The sequence below is a fragment of the Tympanuchus pallidicinctus genome, unplaced genomic scaffold (genome assembly GCF_026119805.1).
Source record: "Tympanuchus pallidicinctus isolate F22 unplaced genomic scaffold, pur_lepc_1.0 scaffold18, whole genome shotgun sequence".
NCBI classification, from domain to species: domain Eukaryota; kingdom Metazoa; phylum Chordata; class Aves; order Galliformes; family Phasianidae; genus Tympanuchus; species Tympanuchus pallidicinctus.
In genome coordinates this window covers 12,202,869-12,216,668 of record NW_026294699.1, presented here as the reverse complement: position 1 = coordinate 12,216,668, position 13,800 = coordinate 12,202,869, and the positions used below count along the sequence as shown (strand labels likewise).

The following is a 13,800-nucleotide window of genomic DNA, read 5'->3' as shown; positions in this document are numbered from 1 at the left end:
TTAAAGCCTCAAGCACTACCAACAGACGAGCCCCTTTTCTGCTTGCTCAGACACTCCCACAGCCAGCACCTTCCTCCCCATGCATGACGACGTGTCTGGCTTCTTCTCTCACCCCAACTTCTCCAGTCTGACCTTATGCACACACACAGGCTTATCTACGTGAGCAGTTTGATGATATCAGGCAGATTGCTTTAGATGAGTGAAGTTTTGTAAGGAATATTATTGAAACTGAAGTCTATATCATTCTTACTAGAAAGAATTATTATTCCCATTGGGGAAAGAGCTCCCTCGGAATTTAATATAACATTTTTCAATGCTCTGCAGACTTGAAAATTATTGTATAGAATTTCATCAGGGGAGCACACTCGATATAGGATAATGCAGACTTTTTGAAATATCCTATAGAAAGAATCTTAAAATGTATTTTCAATTTACTGGTCTAGTGCCTGCCATTATATCTGAACAGACTTTCAGCGTTAGAGGAGGGCGATTCTCTTACTCTGTAAATTGTTTTTCCAAGGAAACAGCTGACAAGGTGCAGTCATTTCGTTCTCTTTAGGAAAGGAGGTGAGGCAGCGAAAGCCTTTATAAATTCCCCTCAGTAGCTCAAAACACTCTGGAGACAACATGATTCAATTCCCTGCCCTCGCACAAATGTCACGCCTGAGACTGAGCCACAGATTGCCAACAGAGCAGGAGCCCAGATGGAGGAGCACACTGACAAAGCCTTACAATGTTCTCGTAGCTCTACCCCACCGCAGCCCCGAAGACAAGTTTCACGTCACTTCTACAGCATCTGCTACGCGAAGTCCCCAGAGTAACTTAGCAGTGTTAACTGGAGTGAACACAGAAGAAACACCTGGAGAAAAGAATTAAGGACACGCTCCTACAGACATCATCGGCACCCTCACCTTGGTGAGCAGCAGCACACGTTTCTGCAGACGCCTGACCAGGGCCTCGTGCTGCTCGCGCTTCTTCTTCTCATCCAAGAGCTGGCTCTGCACCTGTAGAATTTCCTCCTGCAGCTGCTGTCGGGCCTTCTCCAGTATTCGGGCACTAGGGAAGATAACAAAGGTTAGTGAAACAATGAGCATTGCCTCTTAATCAGAGAGACCAGAAAGACCACAGAGAAGCAGGACACCAGGGCTGCTGCCATGTCATGTCACAGCTGCACTGCTGGAATCTTTAGGAGTAGCTGCAGCCTCCTTATCGGCTTTTCTCAGAAAAAGATAGGAGAAAACCATGCCAGTGTTGGCCTTCTTGTTCAGCATAAGAGATTACTGGACCCTCACACATACAAGGCAATTAATTAATTGCGTATCTAAAATCAGGTTGAGAAGACAGCTCATCTTCAACAAACAACGCAAGATCCTGGTTCCTACTGCACATTTTCCTCTGTTTTTTTCCCCTCTCCTAACAAAGTAAAAGCAAAATGGAGGCTTATTATGATCTGCTTTGAGAGAAAAATAATATTCACCTTGCCACCACCTGCACTCGCTCTTTTCAGCAGCCTACGTTGAAAGATAAATGTCTTTGGAGGCAGTTAGCACTCAGTTTGCAATGTGGACATGACTCTCCATTAAACCAGAAGAGCTTGGCTCCTCATCATTTTAAGGCACTGCTTAGATAAATCTCAAAGAGAACCATGCCTTAAAAGACTCTCAGCTTAAATTAAGTCCATCCTGAACTGCCAGGTCATTGAGTTGTACCAGGGAAATTTCTGTTGGAATGCACTGAAATCCCCAAACAGCTATTTTGAACCTCAAAATTCCTCTCCTTGAAGAGGAACGTGCATAATAAAACACCAGGTGAATAAGGAAAACGTGCAAGGCTCCAGTTCAGTTTGGACCCATTCAGAAATGGACTGTGGAAATCGACTCTTCCTTGTTGTATTCTGATGGGAAAGCTGAACAATGCTAAAGGTGCATTTGAAAATGGATAATTTAATTAGCAAGGTACCATTACATCCTTGGTTCTGTTTTAATTGGTCAATTAAAAAGAGAATCTGTGCCCACAAACATTATCTACAGTGACAGAATGTGAGGCCACAGCAGCCTTGCACTTGATGCTTCTTATGCATCACAACTCAGCAGACACCTCAAGTTCAATCTTGTGGATACTCAGTGGAAACACCAGCTTTGCTCTTGTTCAACAGTGCAAGAATTCCACAGGCTAACAGAGATAATTAATTGTTGACATATTCTATAGAATAAATCTTTATTTAAAAGTTTCTAAGAAGTCAAAATCTAAAGACGACAAACAGATTGGGTCCTCATTTTGTGTACATTGGATAAAACTACGTGCTGGAATTAAGATGCCAAACGTCACAAGCACATACAAGCAGCTTAGGCAGTGACACACAGAAGGTGAAAGTGCTGAGCAAGCTAATGGGTTAACATGCTGACATTCAGAAAGAAAAGAAAGACATAGGATGGGTTTCCTTCTTGAAATAGCAAATAATGTGTGAAGTTCAGACCTCGTGGATAGCTCAGGCATTCAGACATTGCTCTCAAACTGGCTTGGAAAAGAATTGCTTAAATAGGTAAGGAAAGTTAAGCAAAGGGAAACAAATGGGCAATTCCCTCAGTTGTGGCATGGCACTTGGAAAGAACACCATCTTCTGTTTGTATTTCAGACCGAGCTGCATGTGATGTTAGTGTAGATAGAATTTAAACACCAGAGATGTCTGAAAGCAGTGACAATACTTAAACTCTCTGAACTGAATCTGCTAACATAGGTTTCCCTAATATGAGAAGTGTGAAATTCAGCCTCCTTACAACTCTTCACACCATGCCAAAGCAAATTATTGAGATCCTTTCTTCCTCTCTTGGGACAGATTGATAATCCTTCCAGAAACTGCACCAAATATGACAAAAAACATCTTCTATGAAAAAAAAAAAATAAATCCAAAAGGAAAATTTTATTCCTTAGTGACACAAAGCAGGATTTGAATGCCCAGCAGCAGCCAAGTACCATTGCAGTCAGAACTGGGCACTTCTCTTCCACACTAGTGACACCTACGGCTTTCCAAAAGCAAATGCTTGCTCAAACCAAACATTTAGAGAAATGAAAAACAAGCTCAAAGTTCTCCATTCAGTGTAAGTGTGGAGAACTGGCATTTTTTAAAACCTCTGCCAGTTCAAAGTGAACCTTTTAAGCCGAAAGGAGAAAAAGTCATTTCTGTTTATCAGTCTGTTAATGTTCCTTGCTCCACATCCTCGTGAATGAGATGCCAACATCGTTCTGTTCTGAGCTCTTGAGACTCTTCGTATTTTGCTTTTCTCTTTTGTAATCCACTTTAGTGTAATCTTAATGATAAAACTTCGTTTTCCAGAGTGTTCTTTGAAATACTGAGAACAATGACAGCAGACAGTGAAAACAGAAGCTGCAAGATACATTTTAATAATTTGCCTCCAAAACAAAAATTACAAGAGCAGCTCTCAGCTTCCACCTGCCCCAGTGATACGTTAAACATTACTCGAACTACTCCATCCTTTCAGCAACCAACTCACCACCTCACAGGCACTCAGAAAACAGCAGGAAAAGCAGAGGGGATGCCACAAGCTGTCTGTTTGTCAGCCTGAAAGGATCTATGTGCAGCAGCAAAGGACAGCTGGAAGAGGAAAAGCGCCTGGTCACACTGCAGCTGAGGAAGAGCACAGCCCTGTGCACCTAGCAGGGACAAGCGCCAGGGAGGAGGGTGGCACCAAAGAGAATATGCTGGGATTGGAGCATGGATGGGAAGAACAGCGGAGGAGCACAGGTGGAAAACAACAGCAGTGCTGCTGCCCGTGTGTAACAGTCACACTGTAACAGTCACACTGCAGCTATCAGCATCGCCACGCAGAACAAAATGAAAAGCTCGGCGCACAAACTAATGAGGCAAAGAAAGAGGAAGGGAGATTGCTTTGCACCAATATTTGAGGCCTGACAACTTGCATCCTTCTCTACATGCCCACGCGTTTGTAGACAGCACACAAAGTCATACACTGCACTGGCAGCTGAGAACAGAGGGATGGGAGAAAAACGTTATTTTTCATTCCAGTTCTCAAGTCTCAAAAGCCAACGTGAAGGCACAGATAGCAAGGTAACTCCACGTGCCTTCCTGCTGTCCAGTGAGAAGCAGAACAGTGTGCCCATGGCCTCTCTGGAGGTGATGCCCTTAGCCTCCATTCCCAGCATCTCACCCTATAGGGTTTCCATGAATCAAAAAATCACTCAAAAACAAGCAGCTCCTACATCACGTTGCTGCTCTACCTATAAGTCCTGGGCCAGACTCTAATTACAATGAGGGAACAACACAAAGAATTATTTTGCTTGTGTGGAGAGATGAAATGAGTGAGGAGCGGGCAGATGTTGGGAGCTTTATTGGTACACTGACAGCACGTTTTATCACTGAGGCAGTATTTAATTTTACTCCCCAACCAGCAGCATAAATATCAGGCTCAGAACTTCAGTTCCTTCAAAGTGAAGCTACAGAACAGAAAGGAGACCAATTTTATGTCCTGGCAGCAACTTTAATGGACTGTCAGGAGGTCGCACTGACTCAGAGGACACATCAGGGCCCTCTCCCTCCCCAGCCAGGTGGGCACACACAGCACAGCACATCACAGCTCTGCTGCCACAGCGCTGCCTCACCTTGGGAGGATCTAATCAAGCCCTCAGCGTGGGATTTACTATCATGCTAATAAATACGCTTTCTACATCTACCATCAAGATGAGAACGGAAGCAAGGCCTTAATTTAACAATGAATGAGAGACTTCTCTAGCTTGTTTTGATCTTAAGCTGAAAAATCATTTGCCAAATACATCATTGATTTGTGGAAACTAAAATCTTTCAAGGGTGAGATAACTACAGGCATTACCGTCCTTTTTTCCAAGCCTCTAAACCTCCAGTGTTTGTAAGGCCAAAGCTTATGTTAATGACATTCATTTGGTAAATACAGCTTTTACTGATATTTAAAAGCCACTGAACCCACGCTGCCTGTTGGGTGCTTACTAACTTGATAACGTTGCCATCTTCTGCAGAACTGGCTACAGGAAAAAAGTGATAGCTGAATAGACAAAGTGATTTATAGCAGCTTACGTACACAGATCTATTAAGGGCTTTTGCTACATCTAAATATTCACTGCTCCTGTTATGAATCAACATTTGCATCCTGACCCAAACTTACTCTTCTGTTTGCAGTGTCTGGTAGAGGAATACATACCAAGTATCCTTAATGATGTGGAAGCAATTAAAGCAGAAGCTAGGAAACCAACAGTTCTCTACAACTATTAGCACGTCGTGCGTATCATCCATCTTCGGATCATGATTTTGCATATGGCATTTGGCAATTACAGACTGCCTGTTTTTAAAGAGCATTCACTGATAAGGATTTTCCACTCCTACTCTGAGATAAGAATAATCCCCACCTTACAAGTTTTCGAAGTTCACTGCAGAGAACTGGGAACATGCTACAACAACGCCTCACGACAACAGGCTGATACATTCAACCGAGCCAAGATTCACTGAATCGTTTGAACTGCAGTGAGCTGTGAGCAGAACAGCTCCATTCTGATTATTTCAGTGGGAGGATGTGCTCATTTGGTCCTTCCACAGGCTCTGCTTTTCACCTGTCATAGCAGGTCCAGCTTGTGCTGAAGGTCAGCCCATGGGCAACAGGCCGAGCACCAAACAACAGCAGCGTCCATTCCCTTCCCCAGCAGACCATAATCTTGCTGGGAACAGACAGAGCAGTCCCTGGAAGACAAGGAATGCAAGGCAAAAAACTACTGGAGAAAGGAAACTGCTGGGGAGAGAGGAAAAACAAAAGCACCAAGGAAGAATTTTGAAACAACCTTTTCTCCAGCCACGATCCAAGCATCCTCTCTGCAGCTGGCTTTATTTACATCATCTAATTCAGATTCTACATGCTTTGAAGTGCTACTGCACTTTTTTCTTTGAGAACAAAAATCACAACAACTGAAACAAAACAGGGAATGAGAAAACCCAAAGATTGAAATAATTACTAATCAAAGGAGAGGCCTGTACATGGGATGGTGAAGTCACTGGCCAGCTCTACCCAGTAATTTCTCTTCCTGTCAGCTCTGATGAGTTTTATATTTCTAACATTTCATCAATTTGAATCACCAAATTCAATTTGCATTCACAGATAAACAGAGAGGGAATAATAAATACTCTCATCTGACCTTGAAGAGTGAGACAGAAAATTGCCCTCCATGATTTCATTTCAATCCGAATCATAATGAATAATGCAGTTGGCCCCATCAGTTACCAATCTATAACCATTTGTGGGCTGGATGAGCTCCACGTAAATACGACAAAGAAAAACAAAACTTCTCACAGCTCTTGTACCAATCTTTTCCTTCTTCCCCCTTCCTACTCAGACAGTGCATTGATCCCCATGCTTCCCCACCAGCCCCGCTCACACCCAGCTGTAAGAGACTGAATCCAATTTCTTGCACCGTCAGCAGTGAGGTGAGTGCACTGCACAGTTCTCTGCTCAATCCAATTCAGTACTGTGTGCGTTGTAAAGGTTTTCCCATTAATGCTCTGGCTCAGGGAGGATCCTCCATCCCAGCGAGCTGTCAAGCTGTGGGCTTGATTCTGCAGCCTGGGCACGAAGAGCAGAAACACGGCACAGACAGCAAGAGTGACCAATACTTCAGGTGGTTGCTCTACAGCCAAACCCTTCCTGGGAGAGAAGAGTCATTCAGGAACAGACAGCACGAGAGCTGTAAAGGATAAAGGATTAATAGGAGTGAAAAAAGGGAAATTCGCTTGAAGCAGGGAATGAAGCGAGTTGGAGAATGGCTGTGCTGAGCAAACTTGTCAGCAAACAAAAATGCTGAAATTCTAGGCTCTTGACAGTTAGATAATAGCTTATCTTAATAAATAAAGAGGATCAAAGTGTTTAGATGAGAAAAACAAAACATTAAACTCTCCACTGCAATATAACAAGCGAGACCTCACATTCATGACTCATTACAGCTTTGGGAAGCTTCTACAGATGTTTCCAATGACCTTTTCCAATGAGAGCTCATTTCCAGTGTGCATTACCATACTCCACAGTGAAATGAGCAGCGTATATTACCGTTCAGACACACTTTTTTTGTACAGGTGAATTTCAGAATACTTGAATGAACTTACGGAAGGCAAAATTGTCAGCAGTATTTCTCACAGAGCAACCCAGTGCTGGACCCCAGCTTAGGCCTCATCAGAATTCCAAGCTGTGGCTCAGCCTTTCAGCAGCACGCTTTTGGCAGTGAAAACCTGTCCAGGCTTTCACTGGGAACTCACGAGAGAATTCGTAATGGATACTTGTTGACAACAAATAAACCCAGAGAATTAAGAATTACCCCTGGCACGTACCCATGGGACATCAGTGCGGATAAAAGCAAAGGAAGGGCTGAGAAACTGCTCAGCTGCCCCTAACAGCTGCCCTGGCACACCACTGCTCTTGGCCTTTCTTTCTCATACGCACCGATGTAGCTTTACCTCCTGCCTGCCTCCCACCCTCTTGCATCAAAGCAGTCTAGCATGATACAAGCTACACTAAATAGAGCATTAGAAAAGACTTGGCAATTATTAAAAGTACATTAGATGCATATTAAGACTGCAAAGTCTTAAAAGTCCCGTGCCCAAATAACATGACCTGTAATCATGACTCAGAACAAAATCCACCATGGCCCTGGGTGGATCTGTTCTGCCACACTCTCCCAACAAACCAGAATTCACTGCAAAATGCATCATCTTTCTGCAGGGCCTCATTTGCTGCAGAATTTGGAAGACTGATGAAGAACAGAAATTGCTTGAAGAGATTGATCTCACATTAAGGCAACTGAAAGCTTCTCCTGCAGACAAGTGATTCCTGTCCTCACCTGTGCCAGAGCTCCTATCTGATGCCACAGAGGCAGTCCTCAGGGCTCGGTCTTTAGGTTGTTCCTAACTTTGGGCTCATGAAAGGGACTGACAGTGCAGCTGAAATCAATAGCAGTCTTCCATGCAGCTATTCTCCACTGACTCAAGACATCCTGCTATCCTTAATCCTAAAGCTTTCCATGGCTTTTCCCTACTGCCACCCAGAGACGCCCAATGTGAATCTTCCATGAAACTGTTGACACTTTTACATCTTATCTGCACAGCACAGAGGCATCTTCCCTCTAATTTCCTCCCCCCAAATTAACTCAAAGAACTTTCACGCCAATATAAGGCAACAGGAATAAAGCTGTCACTGTGGAAAGAAGTGTCAAAATGATTAAATTTAGAGCTTGGTTACATCAATTCTCCTGCATCAATATTTTTAAATGTTTAATAATACAATGCTGCACACTATGCAATCTCTTTGCAATGAATACTTTATACAGAAACCAGTCAGGTGGACAAGTAAATAGTCTTTATGTGGCAATTCATGATTCAAAATCACTAGATGAGCATAAAGGTCAGATTTGTAATTTTGGGGTGAAGCTGTTACAGGGAAATATATTTAAAGACACGGCAACCAGACTACTTTGGTGTTGTCTCACTCATAAAACAGCAGTTATCAATTAAAGAACACAAGAGCATCACTTTTGTGACTCAGTTGACCCCTAAGACAACACAGGCACTCATCACTTTGTCTTACAAGTTCAGCATGTGTAAGACATATGCATACTGTCACCTCTGCTTGGCTTATGTGCCTTTAGCGGACTGCCTTGCTCTGATCCCAGCTGCTAAAATAGCAAACCTCTGAGCGTTCTCCGTGGGTTTGCCGCAGCTCACATCACAGCACCTGCACCTGGAGCACTGGGGCTGTACTCAAGGCTGCAGAACTCATCTCCTTCTTTCCAAGCCAAACGTTACCACTGAACTCACTCAGCAGCCATGGACTCAGCTTGCACCAACGCTGGGTGCCAGGCTGCCTTGGTTCCCTGGGGATGTGTGGAGGGGACATTTTGGGGCACTGTGGTTGCCTCAATGCTCTTTATTTCTCCCTCCTAGGATGTGGAGAAAGAAGCTTTTTAATACTCACTTTTTATATACTTTTTAATACTTTTTAATACTAACATCATTCCTCCCCTCTCCATTGAACGTGGAATAACGATGACCAGCCCCGATAAATCTTTGCTGCCCAAGCTCTCATGTCCCTGTCAGACACTACTCAGTCCTGTTTCCCACAACTATGAAAAACTGATTTGATGCAGAAAATCAGATATTCAACTGCACTATACTCTGCTACAGCTGTCTGGAAAGAATGAAAACAATCATGAGTCTGCAAAATCATGAGTGGCAGGAGGTGAACAAGGAGCTATTGTTCACTGCCTCTTTCAGGTGGAGGGCTAAACAAATTAACGGACAGAAATTCATCACGGGCTATTAGCTACAAAAAGATATCACCTCTGCCTCAAGAAATCCTTAAGCTTTGAACTAAGGAAAAATATGAGAAGTATCACTCTTCATTTGCTCTTTTATTTGACTTCTCCAAAGCTCTTGGCATTGGTTCAGGCTGATCTTGGCTCTGATTGCCAGTCTGGGGTAGGGAGGTGGGAGGGGGCTGCTTACTCTGAATGCATACCAGCAGATCTCATCTAGCTCAAATTTTACTCTGGTGCGCCTTTTTATTGAATTTTCTTGGGTGAGTACGCAGTCATCTCGTCTCTCTCATACATGAGTCATATTCAATTTCCAAACTATAAATTAGTAGCTGAAAAAAAGAATGTCTTTCCTCACAGATGCAGCGTGCTATGGCATCAAGCAGTCCACCAGTTTGTGCTACCACAAGCTTCCCATTAGAAACAGCATTCAAGAATAGCCAAAATCTCCTTGTACCAAAGAATGAGGGCTGTATCTCTCTATTCTATTGGAAGAGGTTTTGTCAGCCGTTGGAATGGCAGCATGCTTCTGAAGAAAACTGTTCTCTCCCATGCTGCACAACAGCCACCAGCTCCCATGGAGAGCAGCAACAGAGCCAAGCCCAAAGCAGGAAGAGATCTGCATGGCATCTTTACCAAGAAAAGCTTTCAGAGATCCAGATTTTCTAAAGAGCTCCTCTTTAAGGAAAAGCAAGCAAGAAAAGACACAAAAAGTCAACTGGAGTAAAAAAAAAGTAGTACTTTATGTGGTTCTGCATTGTGGTCACCTGCGTATAAGATATTCCTAGTTTAAAGCTATTTGGAAACACAACCCCTCATGCACCACCACCACCATCTCTCACCACACGACGGGCACGCAGAGCACAGCCTTCCCACACTCATCTGTAGCTGTACCAGCCAAACTGAGAAGGTTAAGAACAGAGAACTGAAAAACAAAGAGGTGTTTGGCAAAGTTGATTGCCCTGACACTTTAAGAAATAGTACTGTGGGCTTTTTTTGGTGGTGTTCTCCTGTACTTTGCTTGCCTGGAGCCACCCAATACTTCACAGCACCAAGACCTCCACGGCCCACCTTCAGTGCAGGCGCTTTGACAGCCAGCACATTGCCCATGCTCAACATGCCCTTCGCCTGCCACCTGCCTTCCATTATCATCTCCCCTGTTGCCTTACCCTACCTGGTTAATAAAGCTTGTTCGTCCTGTTTATTTCCTTATTGATTCACCATCCCCTGCATGGGAAAAGGCGTCAATGCAGTTAAGGGCAAACACCTGCTTGGAGACCACAGCTACTTTCTGAAAGTGCATTTTATTCTCACCAGATAATAAGATTCTGTGGTTAAAAGAGCTTTCAGGTATTGGCATTGTCATAAAACGTTTCTTGTGTCCTACTTCACCAGAGCTGACAAACTCTCCTCTTGCTGTCAGTGGAAAAGCAGCACTTCTAAAGAGCTTTGGATACTTTTGCATTGCAAAGTGAAAAGGAGAAAGTGAGATATTTCAACAATGTTCCATTTCATTCCAAAGCCCCATAAAGAAGAAAGAAAAAAGGTTTCTGCACAATCACTGTAACAAGCAAGCAGCTCTCTTATTAATCTCTCCTTCCTCCACATCCCCTGGCTTGGGGGCTTGGAAAGTTGACACTTGACTTGAAAAATGCCAACTCTAAGCAGTTTATTTCCTCTTGAACTTTAAAAGCTGACTGAGACAGAAATGACCTTTAAAAAGGCAGGGTTAGTTCCTGTATGAATTGATAGAAGGACTCTTTGCTTACACAGCACAGCAAGGTACTGAGCAAATCTCCTCCGCAAACAGCCCTTCCTCACCACAGCCAGAGGAACACCATGTTCCATCACAGGAGTGGAGAACACAGCACCTGCTGACCCAACTTCCCTCTGCCAAGAGGGGAAGGCCCACCACGACAATGCCATGAGCCGCGGCCTTACCTATGCACAGGACAGACACCGCAGGAATAACAGCCTGAAGATGCAATAGTAGCTACTGATAACCCTGTCTGCCACACCAACAGCCAGAAATCAGACAGAACATTCTTGTGTGAGATCCACCCCTCAATCAATGCCATCAGATATCCAAAGAAACACCACATAAGGATTTTGCAGCAGCAGGATAACCCTGAGAGTTTTGAGAAAGGAAATGAACAAAGTAAATGCATAGGGCAACAGTGGCATGGGACTGCACTGGAGAAATACAAGTGTACTTTACCCTCTAAAGATGGCTATCCTCTAAGAATGACTACTTTTTCTTTTTTTGTTTTTAATATCTTTTCTTTCTCCCTACTCTTAGTCTACCAAACCATGCTGACTCCAAGAAGCAGAGGACTGACAGAGTTTAGGAATCTCCATCGAACTATGAAGCATCACTTTGCCATCAGCAGCAATGAAATGCTTCCAATTTACCATCAGCCCACTTGCGCAGAAGCACACATTTCATAAAGAGAAGCCCAGGGCTATTCTGTGCAGAATTTACTTTTTCTTTTTTCTCTAGAAGGAAAGTACACATCAAACTCACCGAGGCAGAGAGAAAAAGTCAAGCCCTATATAGTCTAGGTTAACTTATTAATGATGAATCACTTCTCTCATTATTCCTAACGTTGGGCAACATGCCTTGAGAAAAATTAAGCGGGGGGAGAAGAGATGGGGAGTGATACTTGGGTCGACAGTGAAACTGAAGGCACAACAAAGAGCCACAGCTCTCAGGGGAAAACTGAGTGGAAATTGAAATGAGGGCTCAGCAGCTCACTGCTGGGGGACACTCAGAAAATTCCTGTCCCTGACACCCACGTGCAGTATTGCAGGTAAGGATTTTCCTTTCTTTTTTGAAAAACACACCGATATTCTGATTGGGCTTTTCCTATGCAAATAGTCACCAGAGGTCTCAGAGAAACCTGCACATTCCAGCAGTGCTTGAGACAGACTCCCACGTCCAACATCATTCTACCACTTCTTTTTAATGGCCAATTTAACACGGTTTAGCCTCCAGCCACTGTTTTTTTTCTTGCACACACTGCACAGGAGAATCTTGCTCTTGTACATAAACAAGCTTTCAAGCATCATGAAAACAGAAAATATGAAAGTATATGGTAGGTGTAGAAGTACTGAAAAACAGATTTGCCCGACTAATACATATTAAACTCAACATTAAAAAGTGATAAGAAACTGCCATCTTATCTACATGGGAAGTACTCTTCAAGGCTTCTAACTTGCGCCTGAGGGTTTGAATTAAAGCAACTCGCTTCCCAGGGCACTTTTCTTGCACTAAGTTGTCTATGTAGTTGCTTTGAGGACTCTGGTTCCCCCCCCTTTGGCACAGCCCAACAATCCCTATGGGAGCAAAATGGTTACATGAACACAGATCAGAAGAATATCTTTGAATGAACCAGGAAAGATGAAGAACTCGATGTAAAAGAAGAAAATCTTCAGTTTATTGGATTTTTATTGGATTTTTGGAAAGACATTAAAGGCAGGGAAAGGTGCTAGTCTGTGAAACTTGGGACTTCAGTCACTGGTTGTTTAAATACTTCTTACAGTGGATGGGAAGCTGGACACGAGCCAGCAATGTGCCCCTCACAGCCCAGAAAGCCAACCGTACCCTGGGCTGCATCCAAAGAAGTGTGGTCAGTAGACTGAGAGAGGTGAGCCTGCCCTTCTACTCTGTTTTGCTGGGGCCTCACATGGATTACTGCACCCACATGGGGAGCCCTCAGTACAGGAGAGGCATGGAGACATTGGAGCACATCCAGAGGAGCGCCACAAAAATGATCCAAGGGATGGAACAGCTCTCCTGTGAGGACGGGCTGAGAGCTGGGGCCGTGCAGCCTGGAGAAGAGAAGGCTGCGAGGTGACCTGAGAGCAGCCTTCAGTACGTGAAGGGAAGCTACAGGAAAGAAGAGGACAGACTGTTTAGCAGGGTCTGTGGCAGCAGAAAAAGGTGAAATGGCTTCAGGCTCAAAGAAGGGAGATTTAGGTTGGCTATAAAGAAAAAGCCTTTTATAGGGAGGATGGTGAGGCACTGGAACAGTTTGCCTACTGACGTGGTTGATGCCTCATCCCTGGAGACTTTTGAGGAGAGGCTGGATCAGGCCCTGGGCAACCTGATGGAGCTGTGGTGCCCCTGGGCATTGCAAGGGATTTGGACTAGATGACCTCTAAAGGTCCCTTCGAACTCTAAGGATTCTACAGTTCCATCTTTAATCACAGTATTTAAAATATCTCCAAATGAACATAAATTGAGAAGTCTACTTGGAATCACTTAAATCAATCTAATGAACAGTCAATCAATTTCACTTGAATTCATGAATACATTTACGTTATTGATTTAATAGCTCCAACTATTACTTACTGATAGCATTCAACAGCCTGAGAATTATTTGAAAATCCATAAGTGCATTTGCCTGTTATAAACTTCACACAGTGTTTTTTTTTACTGCATTA

The 13,800-nt window shown here is 43.6% G+C and overlaps 1 protein-coding gene across 6 annotated transcripts in view; it reads right to left on the bottom strand.

Annotated features, from left to right (window-relative positions):
• The window catches only part of MAD1L1 (mitotic arrest deficient 1 like 1), a 320,369-nt gene that overhangs the window by 227,715 nt on the left and 78,854 nt on the right, over positions 1-13,800 (bottom strand). For all 6 annotated transcript variants that reach the window (XM_052680322.1, XM_052680324.1, XM_052680323.1 and 3 more), the window contains one exon: positions 912-1,056. In XM_052680322.1, coding sequence (XP_052536282.1) covers positions 912-1,056 — 145 coding nt within the window. The remainder of the gene's footprint in view (positions 1-911; positions 1,057-13,800) is intronic.